Source organism: Nipponia nippon, unplaced genomic scaffold (genome assembly GCF_047370975.1).
Source record: "Nipponia nippon isolate SJK-2023a ecotype South Korea unplaced genomic scaffold, ASM4737097v1 scaffold_2, whole genome shotgun sequence".
NCBI lineage: Eukaryota > Metazoa > Chordata > Aves > Pelecaniformes > Threskiornithidae > Nipponia > Nipponia nippon.
The window spans coordinates 130,608,333-130,632,133 of NW_028262336.1; the positions used below are offsets into that span (position 1 = coordinate 130,608,333).

The 23,801-nt window shown below is 67.0% G+C and overlaps 2 protein-coding genes across 3 annotated transcripts in view; both read left to right on the plus strand.

Moving 5' to 3' along the window:
* CLPB (ClpB family mitochondrial disaggregase) overlaps positions 1-11,353 on the plus strand; it is a 93,285-nt gene extending 81,932 nt beyond the window's left edge. For both annotated transcript variants that reach the window (XM_087759343.1, XM_009464172.2), the window contains 6 exons: positions 2,633-2,794; positions 5,189-5,345; positions 8,678-8,751; positions 9,575-9,694; positions 10,138-10,242; positions 10,556-11,353. In XM_087759343.1, the coding sequence (XP_087615469.1) occupies positions 2,633-2,794; positions 5,189-5,345; positions 8,678-8,751; positions 9,575-9,694; positions 10,138-10,242; positions 10,556-10,807 (870 nt within the window). In that variant the 3' untranslated portion in view covers positions 10,808-11,353. The remainder of the gene's footprint in view (positions 1-2,632; positions 2,795-5,188; positions 5,346-8,677; positions 8,752-9,574; positions 9,695-10,137; positions 10,243-10,555) is intronic.
* Positions 11,354-17,060: 5,707 nt separating this feature from the next.
* Positions 17,061-21,454, plus strand: PHOX2A (paired like homeobox 2A). The gene is made up of 3 exons (XM_087758394.1): positions 17,061-17,280; positions 18,809-18,996; positions 21,020-21,454. The coding sequence occupies exons 1-3, from the start codon at positions 17,061-17,063 to the stop codon at positions 21,452-21,454; spliced, it is 843 nt and encodes a 280-aa protein (XP_087614520.1).
* Positions 21,455-23,801: the final 2,347 nt, after the last annotated feature.

Sequence of the window (23,801 nt, forward strand, 5' to 3'; positions counted from 1 at the left end):
CGGCGAAGACGCAGAGCGACAGCAGTTGCTCCGGGCCGTGCAGCACTATGGGAAACACCAGCCAAAAATGCAAGTTTAACTCAAAAAAATTAGGAAGAGGACCAGGGAGTGAGAAAAGCTCCAATAATTTATATCTGATGCTGTGGCTTCTGTACACAGCGTCGCCCCTTGGGGGAAGAGGGACTGGGAGAGATCATATCGTGCATGAAAGTCGGCACCCACCCGCGCCGGGGCTGGCTGCGCACCCGCGCCAGGCAGGCAGAGCTCAGCCCAAAGCCCCGTCCCCCTCCTTGCCTCCGAGACCTTGCCGAGCCCAGTGTGGGATCGCGCCACAGGACCGTGGTGCAGCTCTGGCACCGGAGGGGAGGTGGGACATCTCCCCAGCATCACCCCCGGAGCCGGGGGGGCCCTAAACCCCTTTGAAGGGCTCTGTCTCCCCAAAAAGCAGCAAGGTCCTCGCTGAGACAGGGTCATAATTTTTTTCTTCTGATGGCTGTGGAGGGGCCTTGTATTTTTTATTGGTGCCGTTGGTGAGGCGCAGCCAAATCCAGAAAGCACGGGATGAGAAGTATCCCACGAGGGATCTGGGGATCGTCCCCATAAACACTGGAGCTGCCATGTTGTTTTACGGAGACAGGGAAGGAGGAAGAGGAGGAGGAGGAGGAGGAGGAGGAGGAGGAGGAGGAGGAGGAGGAGGAGGAGGAGGAGGAGGCGCTGGCTGGGACCTGGCAAGACGGTGTCTTGAAGGAGAGGAGGAGGAAGGTGCTGGGAGGAGCTGGGAAGGACCGGTCCGAGATGGGAGGACCATTTATTTTTTGCATTTTGTGCTTGAGTTTTGACCTGGCACGAGGCAGTGGGAGCCTCGGCATCGTCGCCAGGAACCGCAGGGCCCTCGAATGGCCAGAAAAGGTCCAGAAACTCTGTTGTTTTATCCAAAGTGGTGAAGTGAAGGGGCGTGGGAAGAGAAAATAAAGATGGGCTTGCAGCTGGCCTGATAGATGGGTTATGGTAGAGTCCTGCACCGCAGGAGTAAAAAATAGAAGAAAATAAAGCCCTGGTGATGATTCAGTACAAAGAAAGAGGAGGTAGGAGCAGCAGTATAAATGTAAGATATAAAATACTGCGCCCTGACAAAGACAAGAGGCAGAGCAAAGGGAAGGAATAAAGTAGAGAATTGCGACGAGAGCAATATAAATTTTTCAAGCAAACAAGGATCAGGAGGTCAGCCCGGGCGACAGCGTCCTTTGAAGGAGCCTGGGGAGCCTCCCGTGGCCCCAGGTGCTGCGAAACGAATGCGCTGCATCAGCCGCCCTCGGCTGATTCCTGCCCTCCCGCTCCCCAGGCAGCGGGACCCCCCTCGCCTCCGCAGCCCGCGGCGGTGGGAGCGGGCAGGGGCGGCGGCGGCGGGGCGGCGGCGGCGCTCCCCGGGCAGCCGGATCGTATCGCTCGGCAAAAAAGGAGCCACTCAAACGGGAGACTCACGGAATGGCAGAAGGGTTTGGGTTGGTTGACCTTCAAAGGTCATCCAGTGCCATGGCAGAGCTGTTCCAGCCCTCGGACCATTTTTGTGGCCTCCTCCGCGCCCGCTCCAACAGCTCCGTGGCTTTCCCGTGCTGGAGGAGGTAGGTGCTTGTCGGCGCTGGCGATGGAGAAGCTGCCGTGGCTCCTCTCCTCTGCCAGCCCGGCAGAGCCAGACTCACCGAAAGGGGACACACCGGCAGCCGTGCCACGGCACAGGCGGCTTTCGGCGCTCACCAGCACCGAGACCACAGCAGGCTCGCCCTTCGCCCATGCTTCCTTCTCCAGGATTAAGGAGAGGAAATTTCTTTGGTTTGTGAGGATCTGGGATTTTGCTCCATGAATTCCTTCTGCTTCCCATACAAGCAGCCGGCTGTGGACCCTGCGTGTCCGGCATCCCGGGGAGCCACGGAGAATTAACAAACTGGGCATTTTGTTCTTTTTCACTCGTGAAGAACTGCGACTGCGGATGCGCCCGCAGACCTGGGTTGCTTGGAAATGCTCCGAGCTCTCCGTCAAGAATTACTCATTGTTTTTGCCAAAACATTTCTGGTGTCAGAAATATTCTAAACAATCCTCTAAATTTTTAAACCTCATTTAAAAAAACATAGTATCAAGAAGCAATGAAGTCAGTTATTGACACAGGGCAAATGTTTTCCTTGTGGCCTCCTCCGGACCTTCCTCCGGACCTTCTGTGGCCTCTTCCCAAGCTTTGATTCCCCGCCAGAGCCCCCTGCCACTCATAATCCTTTGAATTCTTGCTCTCAAAAAGGCTGAAGGAGATGAAAACGGGTCTCGGACAGCTGGGATGGGGCACTCGGACGCTGCTTAGGAAAGCAGGGGCTGGGCCTGTTCGCCCGCCGGTGGCTGCTCCCGCAGACTCTGCTGGTTAAAGCTTGGGCGGGGTCTTTGCTCAGCAGCCACCAATCTGCATTTTGCCAAATTGTCGCTTATTAAGCTGATTTGGGGATGCCCGGGGTGTGACAGATGTCACACAGAATATAGAGCATGATTTCTCTGCAGCAAAGAGCGGTGGCCGCCTGCCGCGCTACCGAGAGGGCTTCGCTCCCAGCACCCGCCGTCGGCTTTCACGTGCCCTGTTGCTTCCTCCTAGGTGGCCAAGTTTATCGGCTCTCCGCCTGGCTACGTGGGCCACGAAGAGGGCGGGCAGCTCACCAAAAAGCTGAGGCAGTGTCCAAACGCCGTGGTGCTCTTCGACGAGGTGGACAAAGCCCACCCAGATGTCCTCACCATCATGCTGCAGCTCTTCGATGAGGTAAATCCCCGTTTCAGGGTCCGAGTTGGCCGTTCGGAAGGTGACGGTGAGCGGTGCGAGGGATGACGGCTGCAGGAGATGTCCTGGAGCAGAGCCGAAATGCTCCAGATCCCTTCCAAAACGCTCCAGGTCCCTTCCAAAAAATGTGAGCCAGCCCGTCAGTGCCTTCTCTGCTTTAACCCCAGGAAAAGGGATGATGCTGAGATCTCCTGGTGGAGTAAATGACATCTTTAGGCAAAGAACAAGCCAGCGCTGGGAGGGTTGGAAACTTGAGGAAAAAGCCTGGGAATTGGGTGGGTTGGTTGGGTTTCCCCGGCAGAAAGCGGGAGCCGGTGGCCCTCTCCACGTGGGGGCCCTGTGCCCACCTCCCGCCTGCACCTCCGCGGCGGGGGGATTTAATCTCCCAGGTCCCAGGCGTGGGTCCGGGTGTTGTCACAACATCAGAAAAACAGGGTGGTCCGGGGACTTCGCAGCCCGTCAGCATCCGAACGAGTCCTGCCTTGTGAATTGCTGGTTTTTAGCTCAGGGTGGTTAATTGATGACTCTTCAGACGGCACGTGATTTGTCTCGCACCTTGCCTCCCCCAAACATAGAAGGGTTTGGGTTGGAAGGGACCTTAAAGATCACCTGTTTCCCCCTGCCGTGGACAAAACCCTTCAGCCGATTGCTTCGGAGGAGTCCGGGGCCGCTTCCCAGGACTTCAGCTGTCTCCAGAGGAAGCCAGAACACTCTTGGAGATGCCTGGGAGGGCTCCTGAAGGGATGCCAGCATGGACCTGCCCTAACGTAGGCAAAACTCCTCGGGTAGCTGCCTCGGAGGAGTCCGGGGCTCCCGACAGCATCGCGGGTGCTGGGGGAAGGCTGTGCCCAGTAGCCCTCCAGGAAAACTCCCGGGCGTCTCCAGGAGCGTGCTGGCCGCCTCTGGAGCCAGCTCAAGTCCCAGAGAGAAGCCGCAGGCTCCTCCAAGGCAGCTACCCGCGGAGTTTTGTCCATGTCGGAGGCCGGTCCGTGCCCGTCAGCACCTCAATACTCCTCCCTCCTACTACTTCTGAGGTCCCCAGAGGCAACCAAACTCCAGAGCAACGCGCTGGGAGGTTTGAGGGTTTTGTTTTGTTTTTCTTTTAAGGATTAATAACACAATTTTTTCTTGCATAGATCATCGCAGCAGCAGCTAAATGTGAAATCAATTCCTGTACCACGCACTTGACAGGGCAATAACCCAAATGTTAATCTCAAGCACCCAACAAGGATTTGTGTCATTGTGCTGGATATCTGCTGCTGGAGACATATCGAGGAAAGAAACTGCCTGGGGAGCTGCTTTTTTTTCCCTTCTTTTTCTCTCTTTTTTTATTTTATTAATCAAGAGAACTAGTACCTTTGAAGGGTTCCTGCGTCGGTTTGGTAGGAGGAGGGTTGATGCCGCAGCAGTCGGCCGCAGCGGCGGTCGCCCCGCCACGGAGCACGGTGCTGGGCCGCCCTGCTTTGGTTTGCCGGGCGATCCCGCGGGCGCCGGGGATGCTCCGTGTTGCCTCTTGCTCTCACGGCCTCTCCGTTGCTTCGTTCACTCCGTTATAGCCATAATCCGCTTATTTTGGCAAGGTTATTTTGGCTTTGCTTATTTTCGGTCAGGCTACCAGCAGCCTGTGCCTCCCTGTGGTGCTTTCGGACCACCACAAAGCCCGCTCCGAGCTCTCCCGGACGGCCACGGTGCCACGGGGAGCTTTGAGCCGACGCCTCTGGAAGGCTTTGGTGAACGTCTGGGCAATGTCGCTGGAGCTGTTCGAGGCGCCGACGCCTGCAGCTGCCCGCTCTGCCCCCGAAAAGAGCCCACGCCGGGGCACACCTCGCGTCTCAGCCGCGCCAGCATCCCGGCCTAAACCCCAGCCGCGGGCAGGGCTGAGCCCAGAGCCTGGGCTGCCTCTGAGGGTCCTTCGAACCCACCCGAGGGGCAACAGCCTCTGTTAGAGGGGTGGGACAGCGGCACGAGGTGACAACAATGTCACCTGCGCTTGTGGGGTTCGCCAGGGCTCATGTGCTGGGCCCGGAACCGCGGCAGGGAGGCAGGCAGAGGACGGAAGGCGGTTGAGCTCCGTACGGGCTGCCCCAGCCCACCTCCCCTGCGAGGAGGCATCTCCCAGGGCCTCCATCGAGCGTGTCCTGGCCGGGGCGGGCTGGGACCGCGTGCCGGGCGAGCGACGGCCATTCCTTGGAGAGGTGGGGGCTTCTTCAGCCTCCGCAGCTCAGCCCTGCCTGCGTCCTGCCTGTATCCCTGGGCATCCCTTCAAAAATAAACCCGCTCGGGGGAAAAACGGGCCCCGTGTCCTTCTGCCTCGTGTTTTGGCACTGTCCTGTGGCGCCCGCTCACGCCGCTTGCCTGGGCTCGGTGTTGTTGCAGGGCAGACTGACGGATGGGAAGGGGAAAACCATTGACTGCAAGGATGCCATCTTTATCATGACCTCCAACGTGGCGAGCGACGAGATCGCCCAGCACGCTCTGCAGCTGCGCCAAGAGGCCGTGGAGATGAGCAAGAAAAGGATCGCAGAAAACTTAGGTACTGGTCTTTCAGTGTCGTACTCCAAATCCCCAAAGCATCCACCTCCCTCCCCACATTCATTTGACACCGGCTCGGCCGTCCCTCTGCCGGGGGCAGCACCCCGGCCCTCCTGCCTGCCCACCGGTCTCCCTCCTGCGACACCTCTGCGTGGGGCTTGCCCTCTTCCAAAATCCTCCTTATTCGAGCGCCCATCCTTGAGCTCTGTCTTTGGAGAAGGCTTTGTAGCTCGCCTCACAGCCTTCCTCCTCCCGTGCCTTCTTCCCTTCGTCTCCTCACCCTTTTCCTTCTTTCGGGACCCTTCCAAATGCTTCCCAGAAAAGACTGGGGCTGGTACAGGTGCTCGCATTAAAGAGCAAGAGTCTTGTTTCCTCGCAGTCCTCCCAAAAAGCTCTGAGCTTGATCGATTTTACCTCACCTTGGAATGGGAGCCCTGGGCCCCCACCTCAGGGTCCTGTAGAAAATTGTCCAAAAATGTGAATTAGGTGGTAAAAGGAGAATTGAGTGGGGCAAGGGCAGCCTCCGCGAGTGGAACTGAACAGCTCTGCTGCAGGCTGCGGAGGCCCCGTTTACGTGCAGCCCTCCACCGCCTTCGCCGGCCAGCTGGTGGTGACGCCAGTGGCACCAGGAGGCCCCAGTGACTGGTAGGTCTCTGCTGTGCCACGGACGGACGGACGGACAGCAGTGCCTGCACCGGGGGCCGTCCCCTCTAACTCTAAAATACACGGCAGTTTGTGAGCACGGGCGCTGGCGCGGGGAGCAGAGGGAAACGCCGGCTCCGTCGCCTGCTGCTGTGCCTGTGGATCGCCAGGCAGCCGCCGACGCCAGCGCCAGCCCTTGGTTTCGCCTCAGTTTTCAAAAACTCATCTTTTTTTTTTTTTTTTAAGACCCCTCTATGGTCTGAAATGCACCCCGCATCCTCCGTAGGGTGTCGGGCAGCATGGGCCGTCACGGATACACCCTGTTTCCTCAAGGCCGGTCTGGAGAGCTCTGCTCGCCGGCGGAATCACGGACTGCGGAACGCCCCGAGTTGGACGGGACCCAGGCGGATCATCGAGTCCCGCTCCTGTCCCTGCCCCGGACAGCCCCAAAGCTGCCCGGAGGCGCTGCCGTGCGCGGTGTGCGCCGCGGCCGTGCCCGCGACCCGCGGCCTCCGCGCCAGCTCCACGGCAGCAGGAAGAAATGTTGGCTTTTGGCGTCAAATGTATTTTCCAGCTTCTTTCTCACTGTCGCTTCCTTTTTATTTTGAGAAGTGGATGCCAAAGCTGGCTTAATTCAGAATCTTTAAACTTCAATCAAACTAGGTAAAGGACAAAGCATGCCTGCAACTGAACTTTGAAGAATAACATTTTAAAATGCCAAGCGCTTTTCTCCTAAATGAGGAAAGCATTGAATTTTAATTTCTAGAACTGTACAGCAGACAGCTGCAGCGAGCGAACGGCGGCGAGAGAGCATAGCCGGAAAATGCGTTTCGGCTCGGAAGCCTGCCCTCAATTGAGTTTCGTGGAGCTCCTTGCAATTTACGGAGTTCGTGGCTTGGAGATCCTCCTGCAGGCAGTGCCCAGAGGTCAGCGTAAATGCCTGGGCGGGCAGATAAATGGGAAGATAGAGGGAAGGAGCCGCTGCCGCAGCGGCTCTGCGTCTGCAGAAGCAGCGGGTATTGCAGGTGGCGAACCTGAATACTGGCTATGCACACTGGAGCGCTCCCTCTCCTGCCGTCGCCAGCTCTCCTCTTCCAGAATTCCTGCTACTTACTGAAAAACCCCTGGGGGTCTTTTAGCAAAAAAAACCCAGAAAAGTGAAATGGGCCAAAGCCTTATAACCAAAGACCCCCCCCCACTCCATCGAGACCGCATGGCCGGGCTGCGCCGTCGTCTGCCCCACAGCAAACTGCCCACCCAGGGACGCACCCCGGCACCCGCAGCAGACTGCCCACCCAGGGATGCACCCCAAGAATGCACCCCAGCACCCACAGCAAACTGCCCACCCAGGGATGCACCCCAGCACCCGCAGCAGACTGCCCACCCAGGGATGCACTGCAGGAACGCACCCCAGCACCCACAGCAAACTGCCCACCCAGGGATGCACCCCAGCACCCGCAGCAGACTGCCCACCCAGGGATGCACTGCAGGAACGCACCCCAGCACCCACAGCAAACTGCCCACCCAGGGATGCACCCCAGCACCCGCAGCAGACTGCCCACCCAGGGATGCACTGCAGGAACGCACCCCAGCACCCACAGCAAACTGCCCACCCAGGGATGCACCCCAGCACCCACAGCAAACTGCCCACCCAGGGACGCACCCCAGCACCCGCAGCAGACTGCCCACCCAGGGACTCAGCCCGGCCCCAGCGAGCTCGTGTCTGCCCCGGCGGGGAAGAAGAAGAGGTGATTTCCGAGCGCACGGCATCGCTTCGGCGCGCACCGGCACTGGCGTTGGTCCAGTGGGGCCTGAAAACCCCTTCTGCTGCTGCTGGGGGTGCAGCGATCCTCATCGAGGGCTCCCAGCACCCAGCGTGGGTCTGTCTTTCCCCCTGCGTGTCGGGATCCTGCCCAGAGTGCCTCGGATGCGAGGGATTGCCCCGTGAGCGTCCCCGCGTTAAACAGCACGTGGAGTTAAACGCGTGGAGATGGAGGAGGAAGCGAGGCGGTAAAGACAAAGAGAACAGCGAATTTGGGCGGCAGACGGGTACACCCTGCATTTCAGCTGCCCGTGGTGCTTGGGAGCTGGGATTCGGGAGCCAGCCAGACCCTGGCTCCATCTGCAGTCGGCGGAGGGAAGTAGACCCCGGCCGGAGCTGGGCCAACAGCCCGAACATGGGGTTTGCCCTTTGCTGAAGGGCCTGAGGACCCTTCCTGCGCCCGGCAGAGCCGTGGTGGCCTACACGGAGTGGCCCTGGTGACGGCGTGCTCTGTGCCTCACACAAGCGGCACCGGCTGCGGGAGCCCAGCCGCCGGCCGGGGTCCGTGGGAGCCAAGCGAGGACTCCTGCTATCCCGAATCTCCGGGCGGCCGCTCCTGGGGCGCAGGGCAGAGAGCGGAGGCAGAGCCGGAGCTCTTTTGCCGTGCCAAGTGAGACGGGTCCACGTTGGGTGCTCTCCTCGGCAGCCGTGGGAGACCCGGAGCCCGTGTCCGGCGTGCCGAGGGCAGGGACACCCCGCTGCCCAGCCGAGCGTGGTTGGTGGCACGTGTGGAGGTTCCGGGGCTCTTCCGAAGCCCCCCGGGCCCCCCAGCCTCCGGCTCCTCGTCACGCTGCTCTGCCCGGCCGTCCTCCGGGAGCAGCCCGCGTCCCGCCTTGCCCGCCAACACCCCCTCCCCTCCTGTCTTCCAGAGGATGTCCAGGTGACCGACAAGATAACCATCTCCAAGCAGTTCAAGGAAAAGGTTATTCGCCCCATCTTGAAGGTACGGATGACTGGGTTTTTCATGGCTTATGTTTCAGGTGTCCTGCGCTTTGGTCGTTGAGTCATTCGATGCACTATCCGTGTTCCCCCGCCAGCTGTCTCCCAGCTGTGAGATAAGTGACGTGACGTCATTTTTTTCATTTTCAGAGCTAAGAAATAAGGTCAGAACGCAGCAGAAATAAATAACAGCATCTTATTCACTCCCTGTGCTCTTATACCAGAGCAACGACGCGAGACGAGAGGGGGGACATGGGGTGGGAGGTGCCGCAGTGGGGTTTGGGGGTTCTCCGCTCTCCCGGGGCCCCCGTCTGCTGCACAGGGGCCAGGAAAACCCGACCGCAGCGACACGTCCCAGTGACATCCAGTTTTCGCTCAGACGTTTCCGAAGCTCTTCAAGGCGCTGCTCACCCGGCAGCTCCTACAGAGACCAAGAATCTGAGCTCCAGGCGGGAGGCTCGGATCGGAGCCTCGGAGCCGGGGAGCAGCGAGGGGCGTTGCTGCAAGTGGCTGGGGCAGGAGCAAACAGCGGAAAAGGCCGGAGCTGGGCTTACACCACAGGAGAAATCTGTTTCTCGTTCCTCTTGCCACCTCCAGAAGAATTCATTCCTCCCCTCGGCCTTGCTGAGGGGTGCTCCTGCTGACCCGAGGGATTTCCAGCGCCAGGGCAGGGGGTGGGCTGGCTGCGGGGCCTCGCCGCGCGGGCGCGTGAGCGGTGGGGGGGGGGGTGATCCCCGGGGACCCCATCCCGCAGCCTCGCCGTCACCGCTGTCCCTGTCAGGGTCACCAGCCCCATCCCCGCTGACCCTCGCCCCTTGTCCCTGCAGGCTCACTTCAGACGAGACGAGTTCCTGGGGCGGATCAACGAGATCGTCTATTTTCTCCCTTTTTGCCACTCGGAGCTCATCCAGCTTGTCAACAAGGAGCTGAACTTCTGGGCCAAGAAGGTAAAAACCACCCCGTGCTTTAGAGGGAACTTCTCAAGAGATGCGCGAGCCGGAGGAAATCCCTGCCTGAGCCTTCATCCTCCCGATGGGGAGGCAGAGCGAACGGGCGTCCTCGCCATGGTCTTGCCCGCTGCTCAACGCAAGGGGACCCTGCTCGGGAGGGGGGGGACCTCTTGGGACACGGGGGGACGGTTGTGGTGGGGCAGGGCCGCCTTCAGAGGCCTGATTTGTCTAATTGGTCTCTGCACATCTGAGCTCTCCGCGGGGGCTAAATAGGAATTAGGGGCCCACCTGCTTTGGGCCTGGCCTGCTGGAGCTCAGTGCCCTTTTTCCTGGGCCCAGGGACGCGCTCACCCCTCCGTGGTGTCCCCACTGCCCGAGGAGGGGGTGCCAGGGTTGCTCGAAGGCATCGGTAACTCTTCCTCCTCTTCCTCACCCCGCAGGCCAAGGCGAGGCACAACATCACCCTGCTCTGGGACAGGGAGGTCATGGACGTGCTGGCTGACGGCTACAACTTGCACTACGGTGCCCGCTCTATCAAACACGAGGTAAAGGCAAGGACAGAGCAGGGGCGACGGCCACGGCGTCGCCTCCAGCCCCGCTCTGGACGGGGAGAGCCAGGAGCCGGGTATTTGGGGTCTGTCCCGCGGAAGAGGGTCCCCGTAGCTCCCGAGGGGAGACGCTCGCGGGCTGCGGGAGGACCCGTCACAGCCAGTACGCTCCCAAAAGAGACGGGGAATAAACAGGACGAGCAGGAGATTCTGGGATCCCGCGGTGGCCGGGGGTGGGACGGAGACCCCCCGCGGCCCCGGGGGGCTGCTCGCGGCGGGCTTCTGACGGGAGCCCGTGTTTCTTCTTCAGGTGGAGCGGCGCGTTGTGAACCAGCTGGCCGCTGCCTACGAGCAGGACCTGCTGCCCAGGGGCTGCACCCTGAGGATCACGGTGGAGGACTCGGACAAGCAGCTGCTGAAGAGCAAGGACAGCTCTTCCCCTGGAGCCCAGAAAACAAAGATGCCGACCCTGCGGTTGGAGATAGTGGAGAAAGACAGCAAATCCCGAAAACTGGACATCCAAGCGCCTCTGAACCCAGAAAACATTGCTTACTTCTTGTAGGCAGCCACGAGCGCTCCCGGAGCGCGCTCTGCCCCAGCAGCTGCCGGCACGCCGCTGCCGGCGGTGCGGGTTGCAATAAAACACCGTCAGACTCGGAGCGTGCGGTGTGAGGGCAGGCAGCAGGGCAGGCAGCAGGGCAGGCAGCAGGGCAGGCAGGGGCAGAGCCGTGCTCCTGCCACCTCCGCTGCCCCGTCAGCCCGCGCCCGCTCGCCCTGGGGTGGGCGCAGGGGGCTCTGGAGCTGGGGGCGGCCAGGGGCGCGCTGCCCTTCGGGGAGGTGGAGGTGGAGGGGCCTGGGGTTTCGCTTGGCACGAGAAAAGGTGTCGGAGCTTTTTAAGAAAGGGGAGAGCAGATTTCAGGCCGTACGGGAGCCGGGGTGTCCGGCTCAGGGGGGATTTGGCATCCCCTGCTGCGGAGGGTGGGTTGGGAAGGGGCAGGGCAGGGACCGAGTGTGTCACAGCTTGGTTTTTAAAAGCCACCGGCCTCTTGACTCTGTATTTTGCCCGCTTCTCTTTATTTATTGCAATAAACACGGCGTGCACATGCAACCTTCTGCCTGCGGCGCGGGGGCTGCCCGTGGGCAGGACGCGTCCCGGGGGGCTCCTGCACCTCCCGCTCATCACCGGGCCCCGCTCCCCGTCCGGCCAGCGACAGCCCCTGCAAACCCCCGCCGCGTGCCCCCGCTGCTCACCTTCTGGCCTGCTTCGGGGAACGTCCCATCTTCTGGGCTTCACCTTCACCCAGCTGGTCCCCGGTGTCGGAGCTGGAGCGGAGGTCCCCGGCCCGGACAGATGACGGCAGCTCTCGCTGGGCAGAACTGGATTTTTCCGATGCAGGCGGGAGGTTTCGCTCTCCCAGCCGCGGTTTGCAGACCGGCACCGTCCCCGAGAGCCCTGCGGGGCCTGATCCTGCCGCCAGCTTTGCTGGGGCTCAGGGGAAAGCGGGGCCCAGCGGCGCGAGCGATTCGGGGCTCTGCTTTCCTCAGCGAGGCACCCGGCGCGGCGTCGGATGGTGGGATGAGGTGTCCCGCGGTGGGAACCCCCCGGGTTCGGGGGGCACGGTCACCACCGTCACCCTGCCGAGACAGCACCAGTTCCTCTGGCCGCCGACGTGTCACAGGGGTGGATCGTGAAGAGTAGGAAATTAAATATAAAAGGAAATCAAACCAAATAGCCCTCCCGAATTAATAAGTCACAGTGGGAGGGGGCAGCGAGCAAAGCCGCCATGCCAAGTCCCCCGGCCCGAGTGTCCCCGCCGGCGCTGCCGGGCCGTGCTGTGGTTTGGTTTTGGCGCTGGTGCTCATTTTCCAGGGGATACGTGACGGTTTAGGGGGGCTGCCCCCGCCGGCCTTTCCGCCCCTGTCGCCTTCTCCTCCCGCGGGGCTTCGTTCAGGGACGCCGCCGGGGACGCGAGGCTGCAAACGGGGCGGGGGGGAAAAGCTGGAAAAGGGGGAAAGCTCTGCCGACAGGGAGCTGCTGAGATGGCGAATGGAGCTGCCCCGTCGCGGGCATCGCCCGCGCTGGTGGTCCGTGGGCGCCCTGCTCCTCTTGACCCCAGGCTGGCGGCGGGGCGGCGATGGGGCAGGAGGGGATGAGCCCGTCCCCACCCGGCACGGGGCCGCGGGGGCTGGCGATGGCCCCGGGGGGGAAGGGGGTCTCTGGCAGCGGGATTTGGCCTTCAGGAGCCCCTCGGGGCGAGCGGCAGGCCGGCCAGAGCGGGTTTCGCTTCCCCTGAAAGGGTTTGGGAGCTTCACTGGGCTTTTCTGGCCCCTTCACATGGAGATGGGCTCCCGGCGGGGGACCGGGGGGAGATTCCGCCGCTTCGGTGGGGACGGCGGGCTCCAAGGGGGCTTTGCTCCTCGGTCCCCCGTGCCGCAGCCGGGGAAGGACCCACACCTGGCAGGGGTGCAGGGGGGCCCTGGCTCGGAGAAGGGGTCCCCGAAAACACGGCGGGGCCTCGCGGGACAGCGAGCGCCATCCCCAAACCTGCCGTCACCTCCTGCAGCGACCAGAGGCTGGCGAACGCCAGCCCCACGCTCTGCAGGGCCGCGGGGGCTCGGCTGCCTCCGGTGCGGGACGGGCAGCCCCCGGGCGGCACCGCGGAGCTGAGGGGCAAAGCCGGGACCCCTGGGGACCCCCAAGCTGCCGGCCGGGCCCCCAAACCGGGGGGCTGCAAGGAGAAACGGGGCTGAACATGGGGGGGTCCTGCAGTGGGGGGTCCGGTGTGTGATGGGGGGCAGAGCTGGGCCGGGGGGGGCATAAGGGGGCACGGGGGTCCATGGGTGTGCACGGGTGTGTGCATGAGGGGGTGCACAGGTGTGCACGGGGCTGCATGGGGGTGTGCATGGGGGGAGCATGGGGGTGCACGGGTGTGTGCATGGGGGGTGCGTGGGGGGTGCATGGGGGTGTGCACGGATGTGCATGGGGGTGCATGGGGGTGTGCGTGGGGGGGTGCACAGGGGTGCATGGGGGTGTGTGTGGGGGGGGTGCATGGGGGTGTGCACGGGGGTGCACGGGGACACATGGGGGTGCACAGCAGTGCTGCATGACGCTGAGGCCGACCCAGGGCCGAAGGCAGGTTCCCTGCTCGCAGCCCCAGGGAGAGGCTCCCTCCGTGCCCCACGTGCTGCCACCCCAGCACCCCCATGCCGACACCGCCGGGCTGGCGGCACCCGGTGCCGGGGCTCTCGTGGGTGCTCCTGCACGGCAGCAGGAACGGGCCCTGTCCCACCTGGAGCGGCTGACTGGGGCGCAGGGAGAGCGGGGAGCCCACGGCCAGGCATCCTGTGCCGTGCCGTGCCGTGCCGTGGAACATCATGCATGGCATGGCACAGCCTGGCATGGTACGGCATGGCGCAGCGTGGCACGGCACGGTGTGGTGTGGCACATCAGGTTGTGCCATGCCGTTCTGTTCCATGCTACGCCAATCTCTGCCATGCTTTGCCGTGCCGTGCCACGCTCTGCCATGCCACGTCACCCTGTACCACGCCATGCCGCGCCGTGCCGCGCCGTGCCGTGCCAGCCCCCCAGGGATCGCAGCCCCGGCCGGGGCCCTCCCCGATCATTTTATTTGTTTTTAATGGTGCTGGCGGCGCGGCCCCGGCGTCCTCTGAGCAAACAGCAGCGGGTGAAAGGGCTCCCTCTGACAGATCAAATAAATGTGCCACCGCAGCCGGGCCGGGAACAATAAACGGGAGGCAGGATCTGGAGGGGAGAAACATCAGGCTGTGACGGGGGAAATTCAATTACCGCCAGCCTTCAGCCCCGTGCCGGGCTCCTAATTCGATTAGGGGCAGGCGAGCTCCAGCGAGCGGAGGGGCCTCGGTGCGGCCCCGGCTCGGGGCTTTGTCACCGGGAACAAAGCGGCGGCGGCGGCCGGAGGCCTGCGGCACCGTCGGGCCACGCGCGGTGCGGGAGCAGCCGCCCCGACGGCAACAGGGGCCGGGACGCGCCGGGGGTCTGCGCCGCAGCGCGGGGGTCCCCGTGGGGCGACAGAGCCTGGAGGAGGCCGCGGGCACTGCCGTCGGGCACGGGCCTGGGCAGCGACCCCGGCAAAGCTGGGACCCGGGCGGTGCGGGGACCCGGGCGGTGCCCAAGGAGTCCCGGCAGTGGGGGTCCCGCCAGCGCCCCGGCTCCACCGGTGCCCGAAGCCACCTGGGCACAGGGACATGGCCCTCGGGTCACGGACAGGCCCCAGAGCCCAGCGGGATGGAGGCACGGGGGTCCCGGTTCCCAGCTCCTTGAGGATGGAGGGACGGGGTCCTGGCCCCCAGCTCCTCAAGGAGGGACGGGGGTCCCGGTTCCCGGCTCCTCAAGGATGGAGGGATGGGGTCCCTGTCCCTGGCTCCTCAAGGATGGAGGGACGGGGGTCCCGGTCCCTGGCTCCTCCACTGTGCCCAGCCCTCCCCGCTGCCATTGCCACCCATTTCGGGGGGGCTCAGCCTGCGCCCCCGCCCCATCGGGCGATGCTGGGGACAAGTGGGTGCCCCTGCCGCCAGCACCCATCTGCCTTCCCCCACCAAAGCCAGCGGTTATCGCCCACGGCTGCGTCCCTGCTCCCACGGCAGCTGCGGGGACGCAGGGGGTCTCCCCGGCGCTGCCCCCACCCCCGGCCGGGCAGGGACCGGGCGCCCCAGCTCCCCCCGTCCCCCTCCCTCCCCTTCATCCCCCTCATCCTCCTCGCCCCCCGCCCCGTTCTGCCCCTGGCTCTGGGTAGCAATAGCAGCAGCTCCTTGCGTGGCAGATTGCTGCCTAATTAGTTTAGAGGGAAAACTTAATTAAATTAACTTTTTCACAACTCCAGCAGCCTGACAGTCGGGGCTCTCGCTCAGCCGCCAGCCTCCAGCTCCGTGATCTAATTAACTTGTTTAGCAACCTGCCCGCTCGGCCGGCGCAGCTGGGGTGGGCGCGGGTGGGCAGCACCCACCAGCCCCTGCCCGCGCCCGTGGGGGCCCCAGGGTCCCGGGCCCAGGAGCAGGGCCCAGCCGGGGGGCAGCGGGGGCAGCCGGCCAGCGGGGCTGCTCCCGGCCGGAGCGGGGGCACCGGCGGCTCTGCTCTGCAGGGCGCGGGGCGGGATGCGGGGCAGGGCATGGGGCAGAGCATGGGGCAGGGCATGGGGCAGGAGGTGGGGCAGGAGATGGGGCAGGACACAGGGCAGGAGATCTGGCAGGCTGCAGGGCAGGACGTGGGGCAGGAGATGTGGGAGGACACGGGGCAGGAGATGGAGCAGGAGACGGGGGAGGAGATGGGGCAGGACGTGGGGCAGGAGATGGGGCAGGACGTGGGGCAGGACGTGGGGAGGACAGGTCGTGGCAGCCCCGGACAGCGGGGCCGGTGCCGAGGCCCGGGCGGGGACAGCGCTGCTCCCGCAGGACCCGGGCAGGATCCGGCCTCTCCCCCGCGGGGGCCGGTGCCCACGGCGGGCAGGGAGCCCCCTCCGCCCGGGCGGGCACAAAGCGCTCCGCCGGCCGCAATCAGACTTTTAAATCCTCTTTAGTGAAAGTGTTTGTCTTGAAAATGGCCCCAAATCCGCCCCGAATCCCCCGCAGCCCCCGGCGGAGCGGGCAAAGCCTCCCCCGGGGGCTTTGAAATGCACCCCCGCAGAGCTGGGGGGTGCAAAGGGCAGAGCCCCCCGCGGACGCGGGGGGAGCGGCCCCGCAGCCCCCCGCAGCCCCCTGCCCCCCCGTGCACCCAGGGGTGGGGGGGCCCTGCCGCCCTCCTGCTCCTGGGTGCTCAGCCCCGGAGCCCCCGGTCCCCGCGGGAGCCCTGCGGGGGGGGGCCGAGCCCACGGGTGGGTGCCCGGAGGGGCCGGGGGGGGGGGGCTGGGACCCCCCTGTGCTGCGGGGGGGGGGTGGGCACGGTGGGGATAGGGAATGGGATGGGATGGGATGGGGACAGGGATGGGGATGGGATGGGATGGGATGGGGACAGGGATGGGGATGGGGACAGGGATGGGGATGGGGATGGGATGGGATGGGATGGGGATGGGATGGGATGGGGATGGGGACAGGGATGGGGATTGGGATGGGATGGGATGGGATGGGATGGGATGGGATGGGATGGGGATGGGGATGGGGATGGGATGGGGACAGGGATGGGGATGGGATGGGATGGGGATGGGGACAGGGATGGGGATGGGGATGGGATGGGATGGGATGGGATGGGATGGGGATGGGATGGGATGGGGATGGGGATGGGATGAGGCTGGGAACAGGGAAAGGGCTGGGGCTGGGGCCAGGGAGAGTGGGGCGGGATGGGGACACGGAGGCGACGGGGATGGAGACCGGGAGCGGGGATGGAGGCGGGGATGGGACGGGTGCGGGGCTGCTGCCGGGCCGGGGTCCCCGCCGGGGGCCGGGACACGGGGGGACGCAGCGGGGCCGCCGCCAGGACCCTCCCGCCGCCCGCCCCGACGTGCGGGGCTGCCGGGGCCGGGGCCGGGGTGCGGGGGGGTGCGGGGGGGTGCGGGGGGTGCGGGGCCGGCCCGGGGGGCGGGGGGCGGGGCGCGGCGGGCGCCCGCGAAGGGTTAAGGGGGGGGGCGGCCCCGCCCGCCGCCGCCGCGCCCGCCGGCCCCGGGAGATGACATTGTCATGCAAAAGCCCCCGGCGAGCGCAGCCTTTGTCCGCCGCTCCCCCCGCCGGTATATTTACGGGGCGCGGCGGCCCGGGGCGGGCCGGGGCGGCGGATGGCGGGGGCGGGCCGGGGGCCGGCGGGCAGGCGGCGGCGGTAACGGGCGGGCGGCAGCCGGGGCCGCTCCATGTTCGCCATGGACTACTCCTACCTCAACTCCTACGACTCCTGCGTGGCCGCCATGGAGGCCTCCGCCTACGAGTTCAGCCCCTGCAGCCAGGCCGGCTCCTTCCAGTACAGCCCCATGCGGGGGGGCTTCGCCGCCGGGCCCGCCTGCCCCCCCCTCGCCTCCGCCAACTGCGCCCTGGGCGCCCTGCGCGACCACCAGCCCGCGCCCTACGCGGCAGGTAACGCACCCGGCCCCGGGACCCCGAGCCCCGGGACCCCCGACCCCGGCATCCCCAGCCCCGGCACCTCCGAGCCCCGGGACCCCCGGCCCCGCCGCGGGAGGGACCCCCCGGCTCAGCCCCCGCCGCCGGGCCCCGCTGCTGCTCGGGGCCGTCGGTGCCCGCTACCGGCGCTGCTCGGGTCGGCGGGTCCCGATACCGGCGGGTCCCGGAGCCCTCGGAGCCCGCTGCTGCCGGTGCTCGGGGCCGTCGGCGGCTGCTGCCGCCGGGGCCGTCGGTTCCCAGCACGGCCGGTCCCAGCTGCCGGCGGTGCTCGGGGCCGGTAGCGCTTGATACCGCCGGTGCCCGGTACCGTCAGTGCTCGGACCGCCGGGTCCCGCTGCCGCCGGTGCTCGGTACCGGCCGTTCCCGGAGCCCTCGGTGCCCGGTGCCCTCAGTGCTCGATGCCGTCGGGTCCCGGAGCCGCCGGTGCTCGATGCCGCCGGTGCCCGATGCCGTCGGGTCCCGCTGCCGCCGGTGCTCGGTGCCGTCGGTTCCCAGCACCGTCGGTACCGGTTACTGGCAGCGCTCGGAGCCGGCGAGGCTCGGTACCGCCGGTTCCCGGTGCCGCCGGTGCCATCGATTCTCCGTGCCGCCAGTACCCGCTGCCGCCGGTGCCCGGTGCCGCCGGTGCTCGGTACCGTCCGGGCTCGATGCCGGCGGTGCCCGGTGCCGCCGGTGCTCGGTACCGTCCGGGCTCGATGCCGGCGGTGCCCGCAGCCCCGGGCCGCTCCCGACGCCGCGGTGCCGGGCGGTCGCCGTGCGCGGTCGCGGAGCCCCCGGGGTCCCCGGGGCGGCGGCGGCCCCGGAGCGGGGCCGGGCGGGGGTCTCCGCCGCCGGGCCCCCCCTCCCCGCTCCGCTTTCGTTGTGGCCGCGGAGGCGCTGCCCGCCGGTGCGCCGGTAACGGGGGAGCCGCCGGACGGCACCGGCCGCCCCCCCCGCCCTGGCCCCGGCCCCGCTCCGCACCGCGCTCCGCACCGCGCTCCGCACCGCCCCGCTCCCGCCGCCCGGGGCCGGGTCCTGCCGGGGGCGGCGGCGGCGGCAACGAACGAAGGGGAGCGGGGGGAGGCAGCGCCCGAGCCCCGGAGCCGCCCGGTCCGTCCCGCCCTGCCCTGCCCGGTCCGCCCTGCCCGCTTCACTCTGCCCGTTTCCCCTGCCTTGCCCGGTGCCTCCCTGCCCGGTGCCTCCCTGCCCGGTGCCTCCCTGCCCGGTGTACCCCTTCCCGGTGCACCCTGCCGGGTGCATCCCGCCGTGTGGGTCCTGCCCGGTGCATCCCTGCCCGGTTTGATCTGCCCGATCCATCCCTGCCGGTGCACCCCTTCCCGGTGATTCCCCACCCGGTGCATCCCCGGTGCACGCCTGCCCGGTGCACCCTGCCCGGTGCACCCCCCCGTGTGGGTCCCGCCCGGTGTCTCCTGCCCGTACGCCGAGCCCGCTGCACCCCCGCCAGCCCCGGCCCCAGCCCCCTCACCCTCCTCTCCCTCCCCAGTGCCCTACAAATTCTTCTCGGACCCCTCGGGCATCAACGAGAAGCGGAAGCAGCGGCGGATCCGGACGACGTTCACCAGCTCCCAGCTGAAGGAGCTGGAGAGGGTCTTCGCCGAGACCCACTACCCCGACATCTACACCCGCGAGGAGCTGGCCCTCAAGATCGACCTCACCGAAGCCCGGGTGCAGGTGAGCCACGCTCGGGGCCCGGGGACGGAGCGGGGGGCTCTGGGCCCACCAGGCCGGCAGCCGGGGCCCCGCCGCTTCGCTGCCTGCCGTGGGGTCGTCTCGGGGGAGCGGTGGGCACCAGCGCGGGGTCCCAGCGTGGAAACCGCCCCCAGCGACCCGAATGCATCCGTGTGTTTTCCCGGTGCCGGGACTGGAGCCCAGGCAGGACCCCGGGGATCGGCGGGGACGGGGGGGACCCGGCTGCGTCACCGCGGCTGCGGGCGCGGACCCGCTCTGCGGGGGGCTCGGAGGAACCCCGGGGCCCAGCCCGGCTCCGGCAGAGTTGGGGGGTTTGGTTCGTGCCCGCATCACCGTCGCGCCACTACCCCGCAGCAGCGATGTATTACGGCCCCGAATGCATCGAGGTCGGGTGGATTTGTAAAGGCAGTGGGGGACGGAGACCGGCCCCGCAGCCTTGCGGACCCCCCCTTTGTGGGGGCAGCCCCCCCTGTCGGCACCGCGGTTCCCACGGGGCGCCCGCTCTCGCTGCCGGGAGAGGCACCCCGTGGGACGATGTCCCTCGGAGGGACGTGGCCGGTGTGACCCCTCTGGAGAGGGGGACGCTGCTGGGGGGTGGGCGATGGGGAGGATGACACCCCACGGGGCGGGGGGGGTTGCTGCCGCAGCGCCGGGCTCGGGGCAGGGGTCTCCCTCCGGCCTCAGCCCCAGCTCCCCTCTGGTTTTGGGGGGAAACCGGGGGCGCTGGGGCAGCGCCTGCCCCCGGCGTGGGCCCGGGCACCGTGGGGCTCCTGGGCACCGTGGGGTGATTCCCCTTGTCCAGCACACGGGGGAGAAACGACGGCCCCCCATTTCCACGGGTGAAGGGCGGGGCCTCGGGGGGAGCCCCACGGGGCCGTGCCGGAGGGAAGGGGCCATGCCGGGGTACGGGGGGCCGTGCCGGGCCGCGCAGGGCTGAAAGGGGTGCGGAGCAGGCGGCAGGGGCCGGGGAAGGGAGTGGGAGCGCTCTGGGTTTGCTCTCAGGGAGGTGACCCACAGCTCGGTGGCCCGGGGCCAGCTCAGGAGGGGTGGCCCCGGCTGCCTTTGGTGGGTCCCGCTGCGCCCCGGCCCCAGCTGTCCCCTCGCTGGGTCCCAGCACCGAGATCCGGCTCCAGCAGCAGGAGATGGCGGCGTGGCAGAGCTGGCGCCCGTGTCCCCGACACCCCAGGGAGTGCCTGGGTCCCTGGGCCACCCCTCAGCGTGTCCTCGCACCGGGCACGGGGGATGCTCTGGGGGTGAAGGGCCCCGGGGGTCCCCTCTCCCCCCGTAGCATCCCCCGGTGCTGCGGAGCTGCCGGGGTACGGCTGGGCTGGCGGCTGGCGCTAACCGGGGCGGCACGGTTCGTCCCCGGCAGCAGCGACACAAGCTGCCCTTGGCCTTCAGCATCCCGCAGGCGGGACAGACGCTGCAGCCCCACGGGGCTGGGGGTCCTGGTCCCCAAGGATGGGGGGTCCACGGGGCTGGGGGTCCTGGTCCCCAAGGATGGGGGAGCAGGCGGCGTTTCCAGGTCTGGCCATTTCCAGGGGAGGCCGGTGCCGTCCCCAGCCGGCCGCGGGGACAGAGCCCTGCTGCGGTTCGGGAGGGGTCGGGGTGGACCTGGTCCTGGGGGAAAAGCGCTGGCAGGGAAGCGGGGGGGCCCGGGGGGGGTCCCACCTTTGGGGTCACCTCCCTCCCACCGCAGGGAAGGTGGGTGCCGGGGAGCCGGGGGGCACGGGCTGCAGAGCCCCCCGCCATCGCTCGTGCCGCAGCACCGCAGCCGTGCCAGCGCCCGGTGTCACCACCACAAAGCCCAACAAATATATTGCCCCCCCCGGTGCTGTGGAAAACGTTTCACCCGTGGGAGTGGGGGTGCTGCAAGGGGCACCCCGGGGCGAGCCCCCGGCGTGGGGGGGCTGCGGAGCTGTCTGCACCCCACGGGTTCCCCAGCCCCCCGGGGATGGCGACGCCAGGTCCTCCCGTCCCCTCCCGTCCCCTCCGTCCCCCCCAGGTCTGGTTCCAGAATCGCCGAGCCAAATTCCGCAAGCAGGAGCGGGCGGCCAACGCCAAGGGTGCCGGCGGCACTGCTGGCACCACCGGCAAGAAGTCGGAGCCGCGTTCTTCCTCGGAAGACGACGAGTCCAAGGAGTCCAACTGCAGCCCGACGCCAGACAGCACGGCATCCCTGCCCGCCGCCGGCAGCCTCGGCAGCCCCGGCAGCAGCCTGAGCCCCAGCCCCGGTGCGGGGGCACCCATGGGACCCGGCCATCCCCCCCAGCCCCTCAAGGCGCCCATCTGGCCCGGCGTCAGCACCAGCAGCGGCCCCACCAACGCTGCCGACCTGCTGAAGGCCTGGCAGCCCGCTGAAGCCGTGCCGGGACCTTTCTCCGGTGTCCTCTCCTCCTTCCATCGGAAGCCCAACGCCCTCAAGACAAACCTCTTCTGATGCGCCGGTTGCCCGAGCCGGCTGCCCCGAACCCCCCCGGCCCCCCACCGCCGCCCCGCGCCCCCCGCCTGCCGCTCCCACCGCGCTCCCAGCGATGATGCTCCGGCAAAGGGCTGCCGGCAGGGAGACGGAGCGGGGACCCCCCACCCCTGCCTGGCTGCCTGCACCTGGGACCCCCACCCTCTCCCGGACCCTGCGCCGACGGGATGGACCCCCCGGCACCGTGGTGGTGCAACACGGGGGGCTGCAGCGCCGGCCCCCTGGCCCGGCCGGCGCGTCCCAGGCATTGCCATCGCTCCAGCATGCTTGTGGGGGGCTCCTGGTGCTCCGGCATCGCAGCAGCCCCCCCAGGAGACCCCCCCGTGGGGCGAGGAAGCACTTTAGGGTTGGGGTTTCTGGAGGCCGCGGGTGAGCAGCGCCGGGGGATTCGGCAGCGAGAGCCCCCTCGGCGTGGGGAGGGGGTGATGCCCCCCAATCCCGCCTGCGGACACGGATTTGCCCCCCCCAGCGGTGCCCCAGCCCGGCAGCACCGGGGGTGCGATGGGATTTTGGGGGGCAAACACAGGACCGGGGCTTTGCGCTCACTGGCAACGCCGCAGATGCTGCCAACCGCGATGAGACACCAGGAACCGTCACCGTCCTGCTGTGCCGGGGCCGAGCCGCCCCGGTGACACCGCGTCTCCCCCGGAGAGGGGCTGGCGTGGGCTGGGCCCCCCGGAGCAGGTTGTGGGCCCCCCGGAGCAGGTTGTGGGAGCCCTTGGAGGAGCCGCGACCCCTCGCCGGCCGTCACCACCGCGCCGGGAGCGGGCCCGGTGCTCCCACCGAAGCTGGCGCAGCTGCAGCCGGGACCACCCGGCACATCGCCGCTCGGCAGCGACCTCGCAGAGGGTCCCGGAGGGTCCCGGGGTGCAGCTCGGCCCCTCGCACGCACCGCGCCGGTGCTGCCCGTGCCGGGGGCCTCGCAGCGCGGTGAGCATTGGCATTGCCCTGTCCGTGTGTCTGGCCGGCGGTCGGCCCCCTGTCCCCGTCCCCTCCCCGCTGAGGGTGTCCCCCCCCATCCCGGCTGAGGTGGGTTTGGGTTTCACCTTTTTTCTTTCCGTTTTTTGGTTTTTAACCCGTCTGTAATTTATTGCCCCCCTTTGCAAATGACACTAATCCAAATAAAAATTAATTTATTGAAGCCGCCGCCGGCTCCCCGCCCTCGCTGCGCCCCCGCCCCAGGGCTGCAGGCGGTGGGGGTCCGCACGGCCACCCCCCCCAGCCCCCCCATGCCGGCCGGGGACCCCCAGGTGACGCCGGGGTGCCGCAGGCCCCCGAAACACCCCAAGCACTTCAGGGGTGTTTCGGGTCCTCCCACCCTGAAAGACCCTGAGTAGCTGCAGGGACGTGGGGTGGCACCCTTGGTGCCTGCTTTGCAGGCAGGGGGTGCAGGCAGGGGGTGCAGGCAGGGAGCCGGCGCAGCACGTTCAGTGCACGGGAGCCCCGGGATGCGCCGCTGGGGTCCTGGGTCTGCAGGGGGGTCGGGGATGGGGGGGTCTCTGCACCGGGGGCAGCTGGGGACCATGCTGGGATCAGTACAGCCAGCCTAGCGCATCCCAGACCATGCTGGGACCAGTATGGCCAGCCCAGAGGGTCCTGCACCATAATAGGACCAGTATGGCCATCCTGGAGGGTCCTAAACCATGCTGGCACCAGTACAGCCAGCTTGGGTGGTCCCAGACCCTGCTGGGACCAGTAGGACCAGCCTGGAGGGTCCCAGACCAGGTTCCTCATCCCACCCCTTCCCAGTTCCCCCAGGAGCCCCCCAGTGCATGACGAGAGGTTTGCAATGACAGCGGCATTAAACATTAAAAAAATAGCTCATGATTTAAAAAAAAACCACCACCAAAAGACGGAGCACGGCACGAGGACATTTTTAGTAGGATTAAGTTCACACCAAAGCCCCGTTAGCTAACGAGGGGCCGGGGGGCGGCGGGTGGGGGTCCGGCCCGTCCTTCATCTCAGCCGGAGCGGCAGCAGCGGGGCTGGGGGTCCTGGGGTGCCAGGGTCCCCCCTCCGTCCCCCCGGGGCGCAGCCCACCGGGACGGGGGGAGCCTGGGGGTGGAAGGACCCCCACCCTGGGCACCCCCCGGCCTGGGGACCCCCTGGAAAGGCACTTGGTGAGGCTGGGGGCTGAGCACCCGTGGGGGAGCCGGGTGAGCACCCACAGGGGGACCTGGGTGCCAGCCCCACTGCCACCGAGGGCGACGCAGCCCCCAGGAGGGGACGGATCCAGCAAGTACCTAATGGGCAAACTGGGAGCGGGGGGGACACCCCGAAGGCACTGGTGGTGGTGAGGGGGGGGTTT

Coding starts and splice junctions, on each gene's coding strand:
- PHOX2A (XM_087758394.1), top strand. CDS start 17,061: ATGTTCGCCATGGACTACTCCTACCTCAACTCCTACGACTCCTGCGTG. Junction 17,281..18,808: donor GCCCGCGCCCTACGCGGCAG/GTAACGCACCCG, acceptor CTCCCTCCCCAG/TGCCCTACAAATTCTTCTCG. Junction 18,997..21,019: donor TCACCGAAGCCCGGGTGCAG/GTGAGCCACGCT, acceptor CGTCCCCCCCAG/GTCTGGTTCCAGAATCGCCG.